The 23,189-nt window shown below is 38.5% G+C and overlaps 1 protein-coding gene across 1 annotated transcript in view; it reads left to right on the forward strand.

The window, feature by feature from the left end:
* The window catches only part of sgpp1b (sphingosine-1-phosphate phosphatase 1b), a 34,093-nt gene extending 12,274 nt beyond the window's left edge, over positions 1–21,819 (forward strand). Inside the window, exons 2-3 of the mRNA XM_079842982.1 lie at positions 13,277–13,366; positions 18,381–21,819. Of these exons, the coding sequence (XP_079699108.1) occupies positions 13,277–13,366; positions 18,381–18,932 (642 nt within the window). The 3' untranslated portion in view covers positions 18,933–21,819. The remainder of the gene's footprint in view (positions 1–13,276; positions 13,367–18,380) is intronic.
* Positions 21,820–23,189: the final 1,370 nt, after the last annotated feature.

A 23,189-nucleotide genomic window follows, 5' to 3' on the forward strand; every position in this document is an offset into this window, starting at 1 on the left:
ACCAACCAATACAGAATGACCTTTAGAATACACAAACAACATTGACTGGCTTGACCCTTGAAAGTGCTCACACACGTGTAACCTTTACGCTTTTATTATGTAACATTCATCAGATAGAACTTGGCCACAGTCTTGTAAACTGTATTTGGGAGGATTGAGTTGGATTGTTTGCAGGAAGATGATTTGGGAATGTTTGGGTTTCTGTGAATGGTTTCTGTGACTCTGCTGAGTGAGAGTTTTCATGTTAAAATTAACTGCGGCCTCACGGTGTTTATGTGCTATAAAATGGCACAAATAATTTTGCAAGCCATTTTTACAGATGCTTTAAAAGAACAGTTCTCCTAAAAATGAAAGTTCTGTCATGTCATTCCAAACCTGCATGACTTTCTTTCTTTCATGGAATGAAGGAGAGGTTTAGCATAGGGCTGGGCGATATATCGCATGACATTGTTAGGCGCATCTCGTCAGTAAAGCCGGTTCCTTGATTAGTAGTAAATCGCCATCAGATAGAACTTGGCCACAGTCTTGTAAACTGTATTTGGGAGGATTGAGTTGGATTGTTTGCAGGAAGATGATTTGGGAATGTTTGGGTTTCTGTGAATGGTTTCTGTGACTCTGCTGAGTGAGAGTTTTCATGTTAAAATTAACTGCGGCCTCACGGTGTTTATGTGCTATAAAATGGCACAAATAATTTTGCAAGCCATTTTTACAGATGCTTTAAAAGAACAGTTCTCCTAAAAATGAAAGTTCTGTCATGTCATTCCAAACCTGCATGACTTTCTTTCTTTCATGGAATGAAGGAGAGGTTTAGCATAGGGCTGGGCGATATATCGCATGACATTGTTAGGCGCATCTCGTCAGTAAAGCCGGTTCCTTGATTAGTAGTAAATCGCCATCAGATAGAGCGGCATTTACTACACAGAGCCGTAGTTCACTGACAAGCTGAGCCATATCGCATGAATTATCACGGACGTATCGCCTGCGATAATTAATGCGATATGGCTCAGCTTGTCAGTGAACTACGGCTCTGTGTAGTAAATGCCGCTCTGATAATTTTCTTACATTATCAGAGCTTGGCAGACATAATTATTATTTTTTAGACAGGTTAATTAATAGATTATAGCCTAATAAATGTTATTATTTAAAATTTAGCTAGGCTATATTAATCATGCATAATAAATAATCCTGTCATATGACATTTTTAAAAAAAATTGATAAAAATGGGACAAATAATTACATGATAATATAGTCATAATTCAAGTAAATTAATTTAAAAAAATAAACATTTTTGAAATTCAAAAAAGTGATTTGTGGTTCAGAATGACTGCTTAAAGGGACAGTTCACCCATAAATGAAAATTCTCTCATCATTTACTCACCCTGAAGTTGTTCCAAACATGTATACATTTCTTTGTTATGTTGAACACATTGGAAGATTCATTCCTACTGTGGAATTCAATGGTGCCTGGGTACAAACTTTCTTCAAAATATCTTCTTTTGTGTTCAGCAGAACAAATAAACTCATACAGGTTTGGATATCATGAGGGCGAGTAAATGATGACAACATTTTAATTTTGGGTGAACAATCCTTTTTAAAGTGCACCAAATAGGCTACTCAAGAGTTCTTTAGAAATAAATAAAATAATCAAATGTAAAATAATATAAAATGTGTTCTGTTGCAAGTTCACATATTTGATCTCATGTTTTCTTATGGTTTATTATTGATCTGTCAAGTTGTCAATGTTGAAATAATCATTTCATGACGTATTCTTTATTTCTGTCCTTTACGCACTTGTTTTTTTTGGGGTTTTTATTTTTATTTTGCCACATTGAAGATGGCAACCCTAGTCAGTCGTGTCGTTACCGTCAGTCATCAGCAGACTTCTGTCAGTTCACTGATAAGCACGTTTTCTTCCTCCCTCTCGGGCCTCTCCTAATCTCATTCACTTCAATTCTGGTTTATATCTTGTTTCATCTTTCACGCTTACTTTTACTTGCTCTCTTCAACTTTCATTTTCTTTTTGACTTTTTCTTTTCTCTTCAGGAACCATTTAGATAGATAAGACAGGAGATGTATCCATTATATCATTATTGCTGAAGGGCGTGCCCGTGGCGGCCTGACAAAGTTATTGTCTCGCCATGAAAAATGAAGCTGTTGTAACTCGGACATACAAGGTGTTTCTCAATGTCAAGGATCCTTCCTCTGCAGGACTGATCCTTCCAAGTCACTTCCTTCAGAGGCGAGGCGAGGCTCCTCTTAAGCATTCGGAGAACAAGTAAATGGAACAGGCTAGCAAGTGCACGTCAGCCTCATTACGTCAGTGAAAAGGTCCGTTAGCCATCGATAACGTCATTTGTATACGGTTGTAATTTGTACTGGCATTTACAAGTTAAACTTTACTTATATTTACTACGGTTTATAACAAATGTTTGGTAACGTAAATACTTACACTTGAAAGCATATTGCCCCGTTAACGCTCCGACTCCGCCAACGTCCGATAATTTGTATTTTTTGAACAAGATAGCAATTTAGCAAAGCTGCGCGCATAGGATTGTGGGTGATTTGAGAACGCTAAGTGCGCGAAGTCTACTCGTATGCATCCTTTCCTGTATATGGCATATTTTTCGAACGAAGGACTCAGACCTTGGTTGAAATTCCGAGGATCCTCGACATTGGAACAGCCCTTCGATGGACGTCGATGACGTAGCATCCTCGGAATTCTGGCTTCCGAGGATCCTTCCTTGACATTGAGAAACGCCTACAATGTCCGGTCTGCCCCAAACTTCACATGTTTTATAAGAGTCCTGACCTGAACACATCTAGATTCTACACGCCAATATTCAGTTACAGTCATAGCACCACCTGTGGGCAACAGGAAATGGCATGTCTAATTTTAAGGCCTTGGTGATGTTAAATTGTGAAGATCTTGAGTTTTCGCTGAAGGACATGTCCGTGGCGGCCTGACAAAGTCTGATGTTTCACCTTGACACAGGAAGCTGTTGTAAGTCAGGCATACAGGAGGAGCTGTGTCCCAAAGTGAAGGGCGCGCACTTCGAAGGCCGCATTTGAAGTGCGATTGCGTCATAGCGGCACTACGAAGGGTGTCCCAATGTGAAGGCTGCACCCTCTGAAGGCCGCATTTGAAGTGCGATTGCGTCACAGCGGCACTACGAAGGGTGTCCCAATGTGAAAGCTGCACCTCTGAAGGCCGCATTTGAAGTGCGATTGCGTCAAAGCGGCGCGACGAAGGCTGTCGCAAGTCGAAAACGACTTCAAAATGCGCCCTCTGTTTCTCAGGCAAAGGAAGGGTACAGCAGATGGAACCTTCCCACAACTTCGCAGCCTACCCTATCCCAGAATTCATAGCACACTGGTGACTACAGGATTTGACTGGTCCGCATTCCCGCGGCACTCGATCAGATTTCTTGCGGCGCGGGATTAAAATTTCCCAGTGAAAGACGGTAGAGGTCGGCAAGTCTAGCCTGGATACTATTGAACACAACAGCGCAACCGCTTGAACTTGAAGTAAACAAAACGTTTAGTGCATTCGCACAGTCCCCAGTTCCCTGCCCTGAGCAACCTGGCAAAACTTTAATTTCCCAATTTTAACTTGCATAAATGTTATTTATTTCTCAACCATTCTCTCAAGAAGAGGAATCAGTCCATTTTCTCCCTTTTCGCTCTTTCTTTCTTTTTTCTTTTAGCTCTTTTTTCTGCACTTTCTTTAAATAGCCTACAAATTAGATCTGCGTGGGGCTGTTTTTTCGTCCCGCTCCCACTATAGGATCTATTCCGCACCGCACCCTCCCGCTCGCGCTTCAAATTCACTCCGTGCTCACGCGCTATAAATTATTTTATTCCCGACCCGACCGATCCAGCTAAATTTAGATTTAGTTTCCAGGATCTCTCTTTTAAATTCCCCCTACAGAAAGAGAGAGACTGGGGATAACAAAAGTAATAGGCTATGTTGGCCATGCAATCATTTATTTATTTTTCTTATCATACTGTCAACACCGTAGCTATAAAATGTCACTGACAAAAATAGGCTAAATTAAATGCGACATCTGTCTCTCAAAACTATAAGTCAAAATGCAAATAAACGAAAACTGCTGACTTTACTAGCTGTAGCTACTGCAAAATAAAGTATTTTATATGAATGAATAAATGTCGCTCACTGACGACGGTCCATTAGGCTACCGAAAGTCTCCTCCAAAGGCTGAATGTAAAGTCGTAGCCGAGATGCAGAACAATTTCTCTATATTATTATTATTATTATTATTATTATTATTATTATTATTATTATTTATGCAAGTTATTTGTAAATGAAACAAAGTAATTGCTGTCTATTGTTCATTTTCGTTAACTTGAAATGTGTATAGGCTAAATAAAAGAGAAGTGGTTGTTCTGTATATTGTTTATTTTTGTAATGAAAGTTATAATTTGTACATTAAACAAATTCATATATGTTCATACATATATTTTCTTGTCATGTAAATTAAAATGTGTAAATGAAAATAAATTGGTCTATACATTATAGAGCTGCAACTAACGATTATTTTTTCTGTCGACTAATCTAACGATTATTTTTTTCGATTAGTCGACTAATCTAACGATTATTTTTCCAGATTAATCGTATTATTCTTTTTTACTGATTATTGTATTTCAAAGAGGGTAGTGAATTTGTATATTATTTTAACATGAAATCAATGAATGATGACAATATTAATTGTATTTCAGGAAGGGTAGTGTACATAGTATGCCATTTTATAATGAAATATATGAACACAAGAAGCTTTTTAAACATAATATATAATGATACTATTCATCATAAAATGTATACAGAGTAGGCCTAATTAGGAAAAGTTGTTTACTATAGTAGTTGAGTATGATTTACTTATTGATTTTTGTCAATAGTAAACGAAAATGCACTTGTATTTATCTGCAAAAGGTTCACATACAGGAGCTTTCAGCATAGTGTTAATGTATAACTAGTCGTCTATTTTGAAAGTGCATAAACAACGACTAAAGCTGCCAGAAGTTTTTGCCCAAACTTCAAAGACACATTTAAAGGGGTGGGGAAACACTCAGTTTCAGTCAGTCTCATGTCAATCTTGAGTACCTATAGAGTAGCATTGCATCCTGCATATCTCCGAAAAGTCTTTATTTTTATTATAATTATAAAAGAAAGATGCGCTGTTCCGAGTCTTTCCGGAAAAAGCCGTGCGGCTGGGGGCGTATCGTGTGGGCGGAGCTAAAGAATGTCGAGCGCGCGCCGCTGTTACTGTTTTGAGTGCGTCTGAAAGCTGCGTCATCCCTAAAAGCGGGGAAAAACTTTATTCAACATAAAAAATGGCTTTTAATCAGATACAGCCATACATCTATGATCCGGAATCAGACCCAGAGGCTGAAGTTGAACAGGAGCAGCAGCAAAAACGGCTAGAGCAGGACATCTCTATGTGGTATAAGTTACACTAACTATATAATATGCTTAGCGGCTTGTGTTATTTAGAACACCATGTCAAGCGCGAGTGTTACAGTGTGTGTGTGTGTGTGTGTGTGTGTGTGTGTGTGTGTGTGTGTGTGTGTGTGTGTGTGTGTGTGTGTGTGTGTGTGTGTGTGTGTGTGTGTGTGTGTGTGTGTGTGTGTGTGTGTGTGTGTGTGTGTGTGTGTGTGTGTGTGTGTGTGTGTGTGTGTGTGTGTGTGTGTGTGTGTGTGTGTGTGTGTGTGTGTGTGTGTGTGTTTACGCGTGGTTTGTGTAGACATGATTTGTAGTAAGCGGACTGGTTTTGCGCGTCAGGCTAGTGTTTACATAGAAAGACATGGAATAGTAGCGCATTTGAATGAAGAAGCGCGCTTATTTAGTTCAACATATTTCCCCACTCTTTGTGTATTGTTGTTTGGAGTGCTTTTACAATACACAAACATACACATATAGTGGCCAGCTAAACAAATGTACACACACTATACATCGCATGCTCCATTGATCAATACGTTATGTTTGGGCTACTTGATGGGCATAGGCAAAAACAGACATTTGAAGCAGTCAAACCTGCGGTTCCAACGTTGGGACCTTTATCGTTGGGACCGCTCCATCCTTCAGTATTAGGCGATCTGAAAATCCGGCGTCGAACTGGGCCTTGTTTATAAAACAATCGGCACCGAAATGCAGGGAACAGACATAAATATTTGCGCAACTCAGTTGTTGATCCGGAAAAGCAAATTCCATCTGTACGAGCCAGCGCTTTGATGGGCGTAGCCTATTGCTTTCACGCGCTCTCTCTCTCTCGCGCGCGCTCTTCCGGTAGAATTGTCCGTACGGCCCATACAAGGAAATTCCGCCCTGTTGACGTCAAGCGGACCCATGATCGAAAAAAACTTTCCGAAACTTATGACTAACAGGAAGTACTAATTTTGGCAAAGAAATACTCCCATCAAACGTCCACCTTAGCTTATGAAACTGTGTCCATGTTTAGCATGGGAATCCAAGTCTTTAACAGTGCAAAAAGATCAGTATGCATGAAACAGCATTTCACCCCCCCTTTAAATGATTAAAGCTAGAGGCATATCTTAACTGTAATGTTACTTTAATCATGTAAACTACCTATATACAGCATGTTATTATGCATATGTGTTTGGGACAGAGCGGAACCAGGTCGCATATACAGGAGATATATGCAGCCCATAATAAATAAAAGCACGAGACGTACTGGGGTCGGAGAAGAACCCAGGAAAATGTGACCGTCTGTTGCAATACACGCGCCACGGTTCAGCTGCGCGAGAGAACACTGGCAGCAGGGTTGCCACGTTTACACAACAAAACCCACCCATTCGTTACTCAAAACTAGCCCAAAACAAGCCCAATCGCGTTTCGGGGAGGTTCTTTGGTAAACATCGCGTTCGGGGGGTTAAATATGTGTGTTTTTTTGATTCAACCCGCGGACATGAGACACAGCCCACGGCAACAGTTTAGAAGTAGCCCAATTCCGCGGAAAAAAGCGGACTTGGCAACACTGACTGCAGTGTGAAAGCTCCCGCTCTCCACGCGCACAGCTTCTGCTCTGCTACCGCGCGCAGTGTGAAACCGGCGTTACAGAGCGAACAAAGAACAGTTTTATTCGGCTTCTGTTTAAAGTACTCCCACACTTTTGAATGTCGCGGTCTGGCTTTATATGATAAATTATCATTTTCACTATGCCCGGGAGCAGAAGCTGCCATTATTCTAGATCTTCTGTTCCATTCTAGAACGTAAATATTGTGCCGCCGACGCGTCGACGCATTTCACGCACGTCGACGTATTTTCGTAGTCGACGTCATCGACGACGTCGACGCGTCGTTGCAGCCCTAATACATTACTTAAAGAAGGCTACTTTTTACAACTATTCATAGGCCTACAATATAACTTAAGTTTAACATCAGAAACAACAGAAATTTAAACTAACAGCTAAAACAGAAGAAAACATTTGTATGTACACTTTAATTGAGCTGAACGGGAGACGCTGGTGGAGCTGGACCGGGATGGGGAATAATGCACAATAGAGACCAGGCCTGTGCCAGCGGGACATCATCTTCATCTGGGATGAGTTCATATTTCCACTGTCCGAAGGTTTGCGGGCCTGAATCGGTCGACGGCTGCCATAAAGTAGCTACAACGCATCTGAGATGATGTGAGTTGAATAAAAATAAGTACATAAATAAAGACTTGGACGTAAATGTATAAATGTTTAAAATATATTGTAACAGTTACATTTAACATAATAAACAATAGTTGCAACTTAACGATTAAATATTTAACCATAGGCTACAGATTTACGTGCTCATGGTCCGGTCTCCCATCGTCGCAGGCTTTGAAGCATGTCAAAATCCAATAAAACTCATAAAAAAAAAAAAAAAACTTTTCTGCTCCATTTCTCTTTTTAAAATCTCTTCGCGAACGTCCGCTATCAGTTGTCACACACCTGCTAGCCCATTCAACAACGCTCGGTTCAGTGTTGCCAAGTCTGGAATTGGGCTGCATTTAGGCTACTGTTGATTGTTGGGTCGTTTGTAGCCTATAGTCCACAGGTTTAAGTTGTCTTTACTTTAGCAATATTTGTACCAGGCGCCCCCGCGTTTTGGCATATTTTGCCCTTGATTCCGCTACTTTTGATTTGCAATTGGAGGGTTTTGTTTGCAGACCTGGCAACCCTGTCCCTCGGTTCGCCCTTCGAAGACGTGGCCTGGCCTGGCCTTTGAAGTGCGCACCCTTCACTTTGGGTCACAGCTTACGTCCGACCTGCCCCAAACTTCACATGTTTGATAAGAGTCCTGCCCTGAAGACATCTACATGCCAATATTAGCTAGTCATAGCACCACCTGCTGGCAAAAGGAAATTCCATGCTTTACTCTTTAATTCCCTCCCAGAAACACATTAAATCAAGCAAAACTTGGCTAAGTGCTAATGTATGCGATTTACGCCACAAAACAGGAAGTTGTTGTAACTCAGGCATACAATGTCCGATCTGCCCCAAACTTCACATGTTTGATAAAAGTCCTAACCTGAAGACATGTACATGGCCATATTCAGTTATAGTCATAGCGCTACCTTCTGGCAGCAGGAATTGTGTCACATTGAAGTAGGGCTGGGCGATATATCTATCGCATGACATTATTAGGCGCATCTCGTCAGTAAAGCTGGTTCCTTGATTAGTAGTAAATCGCCATCACCTGCTTAAAGATAGAGTGGCATTTACTACACAGAGCCGTAGTTCACTGACAAGCTGAGCCATATCGCATTAATTATAACAGGCGATATGTCCGTGATAATTCATGCGATATGGCTCAGCTTGTCAGTGAACTACGGCTTTGTGTAGTAAAAGCCGCTCTATCTGAAAGCAGGTGATGGCGATTTACTACTAATCAAGGAACCGGCTTTACTGACGAGATGTGCCTAACAATGTCATGCGATATATCGCCCAGCCCTACATTGAAGTGACTTTACCATATTTCTCCTATATTTACCCACTTTAATGCATGTTTTCCTGAGGCCACCGGGTGGCGGTGCATGTGCGAGGGCCCTTTCATCGCTGCTTGCAGCTTTCATTTAGATTATTTTTGTAATCCGATGGTCCGAATGTCCCACCATTATAATAAGGACTTCTTCTCTTTTTTTTTTTTAGCAGATCTCACATTTCAGTTACCCATTCATACAGTATATTAATGTTGTGTTGCCTAAATTCACATAGGCATCAAAATTGTATTAACTTCTAGTGTCTCTTTACTTTTAGATAAAATAAAAATAGTGTAGAATATATCCTAAAACATGACATTATGATCTGTTTTCAGTATCATCTGGAATTTTAACACTGTTTAGTTTTAGTTTAGTTTAATTACTGTTTAGTTAACCTTTATTTAACCAGACAAATCCCTTAACAAGTTCTTATTTTCAACAACAGCCTGGCGGGAGAGTTAAAATCTCCTGAAAGACATACATTGCTATACACACACAAATGCATTCAATTAAAACCTTTTAAAGGCTGTGATAAAAACACTCCCTGGTAGTTTTTGACATGCAGAGATTGAAATATATGTCTCTAATTTCAATGACTTTTGTTACACATTTCAATCATTTGGTGCAGCAAAAGCTGAACGACCATAAACAGTTGTATTTCTAGTGATAAAAAGAAATGTATATGGTGCAGCAACCTTTGAATTTTAGGTGAAAAGTGTCATTTTGACCCCCTCTACAAAATATTGGATACTCCTTAAATATGTATCCATGGGATTTCATATTTTGGCATTAATGACTATTTATGTTTGTCTTTCTTCTGAAAAAGAATGACCCTATATTTCAAGAATAGATTTTGAATATTTCAAAAATAACTTCCCTAGTTTTTTTGAGTAAGTGTGTTGTTTGAATTTTAATATTGTGTGAAGATGTTTTAGCAGGATGAGCAACACATTCCATAAACTCAGTCTCAGTCTCCTGCTGTCATGGAAATTACAGACACATTAATCATTTTTAATTTAGTTTACACACACACACATACACAAAATCAAATCTCTCCATCTTCTCTCACAAACCAGCACAGCTGCAGAGAACACACACACATATAGTCTATAATCAGAGGCAGATGTTCAGCATATGAGGTTAGCTGAGGCTCAGATGAAAGGGAGGGAAAGATCTCTGTGTGTTGGTTCAGCATGTGGTCCAGTGTCTGTGTCATGTGGTCTCAGGGCATGAGGTGCGGTCTGGATAACCAGGCACGGTCTAACTGTGTTTGGATCTCTGGTTCTTTTAATGGGTGTGTGTCTGATGTTCATCTGAATCTCTTGACTCAGTGTTTACCCTATACTGTATGACCCCAAAGAGGTGTGTGTGCTACACCGTGTTCATTTGTTTCGGCTGTCAGAGAAAATCTGTTCATACATAAGACTCTTCACCATAATTTTAGAGTTCACTTTGAAATGTACCTTCAAAGCTAAGATAGTGTAATGCTTTTCTTGTGATTGATATTATCTTCTGTTTGTCAGCCAATAATTGTCATTTATTTTTTAAGTGAACAAAACTCTGTGTCTTTGAAAACGGCATAACTAACCACTCGTCTTCACTTAGCAGACACATGCAACTGTTTGTACGAGTTCTCCTTTTCCCTTTCATTTCAAGATGGGATATCTTTTGCAAGGCAAAGCAGAAGTTGGAGGTTATGAAGATTTTGAAAAACATTTTTTCCCCTCAGTTTCACTGAGCTTGGGGGAAATATCCTGTTCCCCTTTATGATGTTTCACTGAATGGAAATTTCTGAGTTAAAGCAGCCAGAGGGTTTATTTGCTGTGTCATTTTCTTGGCGGCTGGGGTTTCACTGTAAATCCACCGCTCTACATGTTTAAACATGAACGTTTGTGCATGTAAATCTCTGCCTGAGTGTTTAAACTGCAGTAATCTGTCTGAGAGGGATGTAGGCCACCAAACACACAGACGACTTTAATCTGAATGAACGACGACTGTAGGAATGTGTTGCTTTTTAGCTAGTTTGAGCAATTTAATACAAATTAATGTTTTAAAATAACCTGAGAGAGCCTGAGCAGGTGAAACTCATACCTTTTTAAACACTGCATAAACTTGTGTACTTACCCTAGCGTTCAAAAGATTGGGGTCAGAATGTTTATAGAAATGTATAAGAAAATGAATAGGACATTTTAATGAGAAAGTAATACTTATATTCAGCAATGACACAATTGATCAAAAGTGATAGTAAAGACATGTGATATTACAAAAGATTTCAATTTCATATAAATTGTTCTTTTGAACTGTCTATTAAAAAAAATTATCACTGTTTTCAAAACATATAAGGAGCAAATGTTTTCAACTTTGATAATAATGAGAAATGTTTCTTGTGCACCAATTCAGCATATTAGAATGTTTTCTGAAGGATCATGTGAGACTGAAAACTGGAGTAATGATGCTGATAATTCGGCTTTGCCAGGAATAAATTGCAAACAAATACATCATTTTAATTGTAATAATAACATTTCACAGTATTATTGTTTTTTACTGTATTTTTTGTCTAATAAATGTAGCCTATGTAAGCAAGCATAAAAGACTTAAAAATAACACATCTCACCTACCCCAAAATGTTGAACAGTAGTTGGAAAATGTGTATACTGAGAGAATGTTGTGCAATAACTAATATGCATAAATAATTTGGATAACACTTTAGTTTAGGGTCCAATTCTCACTATATTTACTCATTGCTTATTAGCATGCATATGACTAGGATACTGTTTATTAGTACTTATAAAGCACATATTAATGCTTATTCTGCATGACCATATTCTACACCCCTTAATCCTACCCAATACCAAAACTTAACAACTACCTTACTATTAATTAATAAGCAGTAATTAGGAGTTTGAGGCAAAAGTCATAGTTAGTTAATAGTTAGTTAATAATTAAAAAATAAATAAATCATAATTGTCACACTAGTCATCCTGCTATAGATAATTATGAGAGCGTTTACAGAAAGTATTTGATAAAATGTCCTGCTTGTTAACCAGTAGAGTCGGTTAAGAGTGCAGCCACTCTTTTTAAAGGTTCCTGCTGGCTATGGCTCTCTCTTGTTTTATCTGTCTGACCATCTTTTGCTTTGTGGGGTGGTAATTGTAGTTAAGTGGTTGTTTTATGGTGTGCTGAGGGTTTGACTTGTTGGTTGTATGGCCGTTTTACCACAGGAGGGGTCTGTCTGTGGGCAATTATGAGAATGGTATAGTTCAGGGGTGGCGAACTCCGGTCCTGGAGAGTCTCAGTCCTGCAGAGTTCAGCTCTGATAAAACTCACTTGTGTGTGTGTGTGTGTGTGTGTGTGTGTGTGTGTGTGTGTGTGTGTGTGTGTGTGTGTGTGTGTGTGTGTGTGTGTGTGTGTGTGTGTGTGTGTGTGTGTGTGTGTGTGTGTGTGTGTGTGTGTGTGTGTGTGTGTGTGTGTGTGTGTGTGTGTGTGTGTGTGTGTGTGTGTGTGTGTGTGTAGCTAGCAACCCTTCAGACCTTGATTCACTTGTTCAGGTGTGTTTGACTAGGGTTGAAGCAAAACTCTGCAGGACTGTGGCTCTCCAGGACCGGAGTTCGCCACCCCTGCTATAGTCATAGATACTACCATGGACACTTGAGACATATGGACACACATCCAGAACAGATACCCTCCAGCCTCATGAAAGCAGGTTAGCCTTAGCTGTGGTGTCACTGTGACACTGGGCCCACAGCCAAACATGAGGACAGTGTGTGTGTGTGTGTGTCTGCTGCATGTGTGCTTACTTGATTTTTACACCATCTGTGCATAAACTATTATATTGTGTTACGGAGGACATTTTACACATCTGTTACAAACCATAATACTACAACTCATGGAAAGGACAGAGAATGAGACAGACAGATCTTCTGGCTCCAATGATAGTGTATGTTTTCTCACAAAGGCTGTTTCTCCTCTGCCATCTGCTGTAGTCATGTGTGTGCGCAAAAAAAGACAACAGTCCTATATAATCCTTTGCTGGTAATTTGTGTACATTGATGGACAAACTTGTATGTTCCTTAAATCACCTTTTCTGAGTTTCTAAATTTTGCTTCACTTTAAGGTATGACTGTGTTGTAGATCAAAATGTGAATGGAATGTTAACAAAATACTTTATTTAATTATATTGGAATCCGGCATTAACCAGTGGTTAACATTTACACCATGACTGATGAATTTTATTGTAAAATTTTGCAAAAGTTGTCTGTCTCATCATAAACCGTGTGTTTGTTTCCACAGTACCCTATGCTGCTGGGTCTCTGTCTGGCCTTCAGCTGGTGTTTCCTGGTGTGTTTGAGCCGCATATACATGGGCATGCACTCCATACTGGTAAGACAAATTAAAATCTAATGAAAACAAAACTGAATATTTTTATTTAATTATTAAAGATTTAAAGTTGCAGTGTGTAGTTTTTTTAGGGATGCGTGATAAATCTACCATATTTTTAATTTCACTCACTTAAAGTTACTCTTTAAAATCATCAATGTGACAAAAGACAATAGGACAACGGCCCGACATTAAACAAATCCCTGACAGTAAACTGATGCCTCGTTCTATTTATGATGTACTCCAAGCACTCGCAATACTCATAGGAAGGACAAAAGGATTTGCAATGGTCTGGTTCACATGGATTTAGGGAGGGAGCAAGGGCAGACAACACAAAAATCATATTCATAGAGTCATAATAATAGCATGTACATAATATGGATTTTTCTAAAATGATGTAGTTATTATTGTACTAATTTTGACATTTAGAACATTTATTTTCCTATATTTGTATGAAATATATTGATAAATCTTGTGTAATTAACACATTGCCCTAATATAATACTTTTGGTTTTAACTAAAATACATTATGATTCTGTGCAAACAAATTACAATGAGGTGGTTGTGTTCATCTGCTGATGAAGTGAACGGTACAAGAAAAAAAAAGTGAAGAGAGATATCAGGGAAAATACGAAAAGGAAAAGGGAAGTGACGGTGCAGTTCAAGAGAGAACCAAGTGATGGCCATACAAAAAATAGGTAGTTGTTGTTTCTTTTGTGTGGGTGTATGGGATGGCCTGGATGAGTGTGAGACCAAGTCCGCCCCTGAAAACATTAGTTTCAAAACAGGGTTAAACGTAATCTCATAATGAATTACATTTTTTTACATACTGTACATCATCATGTTGTGATACCTAAATTTACTTGTAGCATTCAAGTATTTAGATTTTTAGTGTATTTAGGTAAAATAGCACATGTATTTTTATACCTACTTCCAGTGTTGTCAGGCATGTAGGCCAGCTTATTGGTATCATCTTCACTTTATAAATGTAATTTAAGAAGACTTCCGCTTTCATAAAGGCCAGGCAACATAATTTGGTTCCTCATGGGGCGTGTGTATGTTATTCTGTGTGTGTGTGTGTGTGTGTGTGTTCACCTTAAGGCAGTCACGCTGGAAAGAAACAAAAACCCCTGGTGTATCTTTACTGGGCCGGATAATTACCAGCAGTAGTTTCTTGGAGTGTGACTGCAGGTCAATTCAGTAGGCCTTTACTGAACATTTTGCCATTGTGAAGGAAAGATCACAAATGACTTGAATAATAAGTGAGTTTTTGTGACCTGAGGCTACTGGAATAGACTGTGAGCGTGCTCGGGTCGCTATAACTATATCCGTCTGTTTGTGTCTCATGTTGCCTGACGCTTCCCCATAATCCCCATCCATTATAAACATGAATAATGCACATGTTCAGACACGGTAAACCCCATCGGTGATGTATAAAGCGTGACATCATCTAGTGACATCATTACAGTAATAAACTGTGTAATTTCAGTGAATGATTTAATCTTTTGGCGAGTTGTCTATCTGTCTGTCTGGATGACATGGTTTTTCCTCAGTTCTGAAAATTTGGTGTTTCATCTGGGTGTTCTGCTCCATGTCTGCTCTAAGCGGTAATGTCACCCTTTAGGATGACCTCATCCATCTGGTCACCCTGTTGGGGAGATGAGTGGCCGTTGCCCTAGAGATTGTTTCCATGGCAACCAGGAGATTGTCTTCATATTCTCATACTCCCGAGACAAGAAGGGATTGTGAAACTAGTCAGATGACACTCTTTGGGAAATGTTATGGCCAAATAAAGGCTTATTAAAATCATTTTGTATCTTGATTATGTTGCTAATCAACTGCAAAATCATCAAAATGTATAAAAGACTGTTTTAGAACAGCACTAATCTTTCTATCAAGCTTTCTAATTTCTCTTTACTGCAATATCATTTTTAGCCCTGTATGGTGTGTTTGCATGCATGCACAAACGTGACTCGCTGAAATCTGAGCCACACATCTGACAGTCGATATGGTCGATTTTCACACTTTGACAGTTAAAAACAATCACTAGGACAGACTAAAGATAGATAGGATATCTCTCTATGTCACAAGAGCACGTATATGCCAAAGCTGTGAACCCATGTTACATAGCAGATGTGGAAAATGAGCCCTTCATGGTTAATGACTGACAGATGAAAGAGATTGGTGAGGTTTTTCTCGTGAAGGCGATGTTTCTGTCCTTATGAACAGACAGTACTTTGAAAACATCCAGACAAATGTACTTGGGGTCCATAAGGAAAACCGCTTTATAAAGGGACTGAATTATTTCGGTTTTAACATCTACAAATGCTGAAAGGCCAATTTTGAGGTTAGGGTTTAGGAGGTAGGAGTATGGTTAGGGTTAAGTGTGTGTTTGTGTGAGCAACTGAAGGGGGGTGTAAATGGACATTGCTAGTTAATGTGTCTGTAATCAGTGAAAAGTATCCATGATGTTTTAAAGGCGCAGTAAGCGATTTCTGAGAATCATTGTTGAACACAGATGATTTATTAAAAAATATACCCAAACAAACACCCATTTCTTCATTGCTCCACCCCCAAAATGCACAAACACGCAATGCAAGAGTATTTTTATCATAGTAGAACAGAAGCGAAGCCAAATAAAGCTTAGCAAAAAATAAAGCGAAGATAACAAATGAACAGAAAGAACAACAAAAAATTAACATGCATTAAACGAGTATATACAATCGGGTTGGCTCGATACCACAATTTTGGCTTTATTATACCACAATCTAAATGTCACTTGCCCATATCTACTCACGCACTCTTTTCACTCATACCAGTGCCGGTCCTAGATTTCTGGGGCCCTAAGCAAACTTTGTCTGGGACCCCTGTCCGTGTGTTTATAACCTCAAAATGACCCCCAACCTCTTAATCTGTTCTTTCAGAGCAGTTTCACTGTCAACAAGCAATTTGAGAGTTAAAAAGTTCAGTAATACAATGACAAAATCAAAACAATAGGTCAAATACAACAGGAAAAAAAAAGATATGAATGAAATGAACAATTTAGCCTACTACTAATAATATCCTACTATACAGAAATCGAATAAAGTAATCAAATGTAAAAAAAGAAATAAAACATTGTATGAATTAAATATACATTGATTCTTATAAAAAAGTTAATGTTATTCAGTGAAGAATAGTGAATGATTCTCTTGTTTTCTTTTGTTTGATTAACATTAAATGACAGAAAGAGCAGCAGATTAATTTAGGCTGCTGTCACTTTAAATGGATAGTTCACCCAAAAAAGGAAAATGTGCTCGCCCTCAAGAGTAGACCTCCTAGGTCTAGATGACATTTTTCTTTCAGACGAATACAATCTGAGTTACATAAAAAAATGTCCTGGCTAATCCAAGCTTTATAATGGCAGTCAATGGCAGCCCAAAATTTTGAAGCCCAAAAAAGTGCATCCATCCTTTATAAAAGTACTCCACATGGCTCCAGGTGTTAATAAAGGCCTTCTGAAGCGAATCGATGGGTTTTGGTAAGAAAAAGATCCATATTTAACACATTATAAAGTAAAATATCTATCTTCCGGCGGACAGGCCTTCCGTATACAATTTACGGAAAAAGCGTGACTGGTGCGACAATGACGTCGGACGTAGCATAAGCGTTTTGAACTGCTTGAGGCTTTACACTTTCTTCACAAGTTAAATATGGAAGGCGGTCTGCCGTAAGCTAGATATTTTACTTTATAAAGTTTTAAAATTGATTTTTTTCTTACACAAACCCATTGTTTCGCTTCAGAAGGCCTTTATTAATCCCCGGAGCCTAATGGATTGGGTTGTTCACTAAAGCAATTCCTATTAGTGGGTTTCACACAAATGTGTGGGTGTGTCTTGTGGTCTCTATGGTATCTCTCACCCAACGCTGAAATCTTCTGACATTGGATGTCTCCCACAAGTCTTGCTAATATTTGCTGAACACACATAAACTGAGCTTGTAGTGAATTGACCTTTTGCTAAGCTCTGCCTTAACATTACTGACCAATCCATATCGTTGCTTTCTGTCATTTTCTTTGCATTTTTATGAGAATTATCATAAAATGTGGTGATTTATCAAATTCTCTAAATAGGAGCAGCAGATGAGATGCTTTGCATTGTCACGATTTATCCCAGACCACTTAAGAATAACATTCAATACATTTTTTCCACTTATGAGCATATAGTACTGAATATCACACACTTCCTTTAAATTTCTAGTTTATATGGGATGTTCTATAAAGATGGTATGGACTTCAGCTGTTCGTTTCAGTTAAGAGAACTTTTTAATTAAATCTTACAAGGTAACATTTTTTGTTTGTTTTTGTATTTGTCTGTAAATCCATGAGATTTGCTTGCATGAGTTATAAACCTCTTTCAGTCTCAGTATTTTTACAACAGGATGAATATTCGGTTCTATAAACATTTTAATTTAAATGAACAGTTGTTAATCGGTTCAGACCAACATGCTGTCAATGTGACTTTTTGTGTTCTAAGGAGAGGTAATCTAATCTTTTTTCCGTCACACTGTTCGGCCAATAAGATATGTGATTTTGATCACATGCCCAGAGTGGCTGCTGATACTTCTGCATTGCTAAAAGCACCACCTACTGTAAGGGAGTGAATTTGCATTTTCATTCAGCCTGTCTGCTGATTTTTACATGTTGGTCTGAATAGACAAATCGCATGTTAATATCTTTTGGTTCCTAACATTTCTGTTGGTGTGATTTTTTTTTTTTTTTTTTTTCTTTTCTTTCTTTGCACCTGCTTTATTTGTTTGTTCTTGTTTATAGAATTTGTTTATTATAAGGTCAAACTTCCTTGACAGATTTACATGTAAAAAAAAAAAAAAAAAAAAAAAAAAAGTACTATTCAAATTCCTTTCTTGGCATCTTTGCATCTCAGCAACTGTTCTGGCTTTACCTCTGCACTGCACATTCACATGTTTTCTTTTTATTCCTGTGGTTTGACGTTAGTATATTTGTATTCGTCTTTTCCAGGACATCATTGCCGGTTTCCTGTACAGTTTGCTGATCGTAGTGGTCTTCAGTCCTGCTCTGGACATCATTGACACCTTCAACCGCACCCATCCCTACGCCCCGCTAAGCATCATCTCGCTTCACGTGGGTCTGGGCCTCTTCTCCTTCACCTTGGACACCTGGAGCACTTCACGCGGCGACACTGCCCAAATCCTGGGCTCTGGTGCGGGCATCGCCTTGGCATCCCACGTCAACTACCACCTGGGCCTATTGCCAGACCCAACTGCATCGATGTTGCCTCTGCAGCCCCCAACTTTAAGCCTCAGCCTGTTTGGACTCTGTCTACTCCGCTTTCTGCTGGGTGTTCTCATTCTCCTGGCGACCAGAGCCATAATGAAAGCTCTCACCATCCCACTCGTCTGCTGGATCTTTGGGATTCCCAGCGGTGACGTTCGCAAGGCCAGGCAGCACATGGAGGTGGAATTGCCATATCGTTATATAGTCTACGGAGCCGTGGGGTTAAATGCGCATTTCCTTGTGCCTTTCCTCTTTATACATGTGGGTCTTTTGTGATTGGGTGAAAGAACCATCCATCCTTTCGGCCAATAAGAGCCCAGTTGGACTGCAGAGGCCCCTCCCTTCAAATCAATGATTGGATGGAACTAAAGCCAGTAACACTGTGCTACACCTTCCAAATGTTCCTTAAATATGTTTTCCAACATTTATACTGTAGTTTTAGCAGATTTTCTATTCAAAAAAACATTTTAATGTTGATTCAGAGATTATGGCCATTTTCTAAGCAGTTTGCATTGCATGTAAAGTACAGTAGCATGTCTATTCTCATCTAAAATCTTATTGTAAACCTTTTTACCCTATAGGGATTGTTATATTTTTCTCAAGCAAGGACTTTTGACTAATCTTTTGATGAGCTTTGTTCATGCCACAGGAGGACGACTCAAACTCTTGCATCAAGAGTTGACTGAAATGTTTCTTGCGAAGGTGACTCGTGATGGATCGCCTGAAGCTGACGCCAGCTTTCATTGTTCGTTTGCAATATATACTCAAATGTCAAATGAAAAGGCCACCCCACCATGGTGTTTGTGGGCCGTGTTGGTCTTTGTGGTGCAGTTTATTGAGATGTCGAAAGCAGGTTGGACTATTTCTCTGAAGACCTTTTATTATAATGATAGATGCCTTAAAGGGCTAGTTAACACAAAAATGACAACTCGCTCTCTTGTCGTTCCGTAATTGACGTAATTCGTTCTTTCTTCTGTGGAGCACAAAAGATATTCTGAGAATAATTTGGTTCCCAATGTTCCTCGAAATATCATCTTTTATGTTCCACAGAGAAAGTTTAAAAATGACATGAAGGTGAAGAAATAATTTCATTTTTGGGTGAACAATCCCTTGAACTGACCACTCAAGAACCAGTTTCTCTAGGCATTAAAAGGGTGCTGCACTAGTGATTTATTCTGAATATTGTTTAATATTGAATTAGTTTAACATTTGTTCTTAAATTGAATACATGTCTGGCTCATAATCAGAATTATTCTTGATATTTTTATATCTCCGTCTGCTTTTATTCCCTGTAATTTGCTGCGTAGACTACGGTACTATATGTGTATGTGTGTAAATATGTGCAAAGAAAAGCGGCAATGCTTTCCCTACTAGCATTTAGCTGCATTTTCAGTCAGGTTGAAACACAAGTTAATGTCAGGTTTGCCACTAAACCTATGAATAATTCAAGCCGCCTTTTGATAGTCAAGGTTATGTTTAATGTACTGTATAGTTAAGATGAATTTGTGGTACTAATTTTAATGCACTGTTCCCAGATTGCACTGCTCTTCTGCCTGCTGTAAATAGGCCAGGCTTGCGTGACACTGCTGTGTTTTACTCTTCCTGTGGCCTTTTGTGTCTTTGTGCACGTGCAAGTTCCTTTTTCCGCTGAAAGAGAAGGTGGTTTCCCAATTCCTCACTTCTGTAAACAGGATTGTTTTGGATTTTCTGAATAATGAGAAAGCCAGTGATTCCACCCAGCGCATGTTGACCTTTTGGCCCTTCACCTAGAACAATGCAGATCTCAGTCATTTTAAGGTTGGATGTTGTATAGAGGAAACAAAGGATGTAGGTTGTATTTAGGCCAGAGTATGAGAATGTCCTGCATTGCTTTCTGGACCAATTGTGCTAGTTGATTCCATAATAAGTCTGTGTGTTTGTGGAAGTAGGTTGACTGTACCATTTCTTCCTCTCAGGCCTATGTGCTAGTAATCCGCAATGTGTTTACCATTAAATATGAGTACTTTCTGTAGCTGTAAATCTATTATGTGGGCAATTTTTCCCATCATCAGCCCCACACTGAATCTGCAGACTTCCAAAAAATTGGTTTGCATATCATTCACAAACCTCTATGCATCCTCTTTTTTTATTTTATTTCATGTTTTGTAACATTTGATAATGATTCGACTACTAAGAAGTAGTGCTCTCAGGTCAGTTGAACTATTTTACTATGTGTAAATTCAAAAATGTCCACTATAATCAGCACCAAATGTAGAGAAAGGCAGCAGAATCCGTGTGGTCCTATAATGACCAAGATTGAGCTCCTGAGAAACTGGTCCAGTGGTGAAGTTCTCATTTGAAAGTGCTTTATTTCCTTTAATTGGGCTTTTTTTTTTTTTCTGGTTTTACTGAAAATAACATGGCTTATTCTGAATAAACAGATCTGATTTTAGATACCACACAGTGCCTTTTATGTAAATCTCTGCTATATTTGATAAGCACAGTCAATTATTCCCATCTGTTTTGTTTTTCATTTTTCTCTCTTTCATCTGAACAGAGCATGTGACAAACTTTAAGTGAAAGTGGAATATTCTACATTAAAAAGTCTTTTTTCATTGTCATTGTTTCTGTCGCTGTACCAAATGTGTCACAGAAGCTTTGGATACTGTATGTGTGTTTGTGTAAAAGGTTATTTCTGGCACTCTGATGATTCTTGTGTGATGTTAATCTTGTTTTTTTGATTTCCTTTTCAATGGTCTGAAAATATGGATGATTGCAATTGCATATCTCTATTTTGGGAGGCGTTCTGAAGGTGTCAAGAGCGTGATGTGGATGTATTGTAAAAACCTGCGAATATAAAGAAAAAATAGATCCCCAAAATTAAAATCTCGGACTGAACGTTCAGACAAAATAAAAATCAGCAGACCTTCACCCAGCTCTTGACACCGGAAGAATCGCACCACTCCCACACAGGGCTGAAAACGCGATGCACAAATGACCAAGAATTCAGTGTTATTAGAGAACCTGTGGCTTATGTTCATAAAATGGCTTGTTATAGAAGCTCTGTTCGCTTTTCGTAGCAGTTATCTGATGATCTTTGATTGCGTTTGATTAATATGCTTTATCAAAAACAAAAAGGCTATTACTTTTGTCTGTTTTTGAAGAAAAATAAAGAAAATGCATCTTATTAATAGAAGTGTATGGCTGGGTTTGATAAGCACACGTTTACGCAGTCATTGTTCCACAGGACGTTTGATTGTTCCTGCTGAGATCACTGTAATGTCTGAAATATTAATGCACATGTGTGAGAATGTTTTAGCCGGATAGATTTGCCCTGGCAGTTCAGATTACAAAAACACTCTTCTCTATACCCTATTCACTGTTACGTTATATGTGCTTTGTGTTCATTTTAAACTAGTAAAGCACATGGCTTTCAGTAGAGTGTAGTATTTCAGATGAGTTTTCACAAAAACGTAATCCATCAGGATTTTGTGGCTCAAACAGTACGATAGAATGAGAATATGGAGCTCACTATATTCACTTCAGTTTTATTATTCAGAGGCTCAAACTGAAGTAAGATGCAATTCTGATAGCTTGTAATGTAAATCAATTAGATATCATAACGGTATAGCCGACTACGTGCATCAAATGCATATAAATATCAGTTGTCACTTTATGTCTCCCAATTATGTATTAGTCTTAGATGATATTTAAATGTTTAGTTTCACAACCAAAGCTCTTATTGTGAGGGCAAAACATCTAATACAATGCAATCCTGTTCCAAGCCTGTTGTATCTTATTTGATACATACATTTTAACATGAAAAAAATATGTGGATAATCAAGTAGACCTAGGTTGCTTCAGTCCAGTGAATATTCCTTTTGAATTATTACCAACAATCTAAAAGTTATTTTTATGATTATTTCATAAAAATCATGAAATATTTCACTGCAAAAAAGACGTACCAAAACCTGAAGGTGGACATTTTTGTACTTCTACTAAAAGGCCTTTTGTCATGCTTCTCATATGCATTCAGCAACAAATACATTAAAAGGTTAATGTAATGGGATAACAACAGCAACTCTCAGACACATACATATAGTTCATTGTCAAAGAACAGCATACCCAAGCTTTTCATTTCAAAGGTTTACTAAAGCTATATTTCTCGTGTCAAATGCTCATGTCATGTACTTGCTATTTAAAATATAATTTGGAGACTCATGTGCCCTACAGGCATAAAGAACAGGATCGTTGGAAATATGATAATAAAGGTCATCATGGGCTTGCTGTTCTTCTCAGGTCAGCAAAATACTTAACTTTTTCATCTGATGGCAATGCTGATTGTAGTTTCAGATCGGATGTCAAGTTTCATTCCTGTTTGTATCCTTTGGGAGTTTAACAAAGGCGACGGGTGGACAAAGGAAAATGCATCTTTTCTTATCACAACAATACACTCGTCTAATTATAATCTATCCTAGAATACAATGTCCTAGTTATGTCTTCCTGTCTGACCTTGTCCAACAGTTTTTAGACAAACAGTGTTAGCTAATACAA

Source organism: Gobio gobio, assembly GCF_949357685.1.
Source record: "Gobio gobio genome assembly, chromosome: 18".
NCBI classification, from domain to species: Eukaryota; Metazoa; Chordata; class Actinopteri; order Cypriniformes; family Gobionidae; genus Gobio; species Gobio gobio.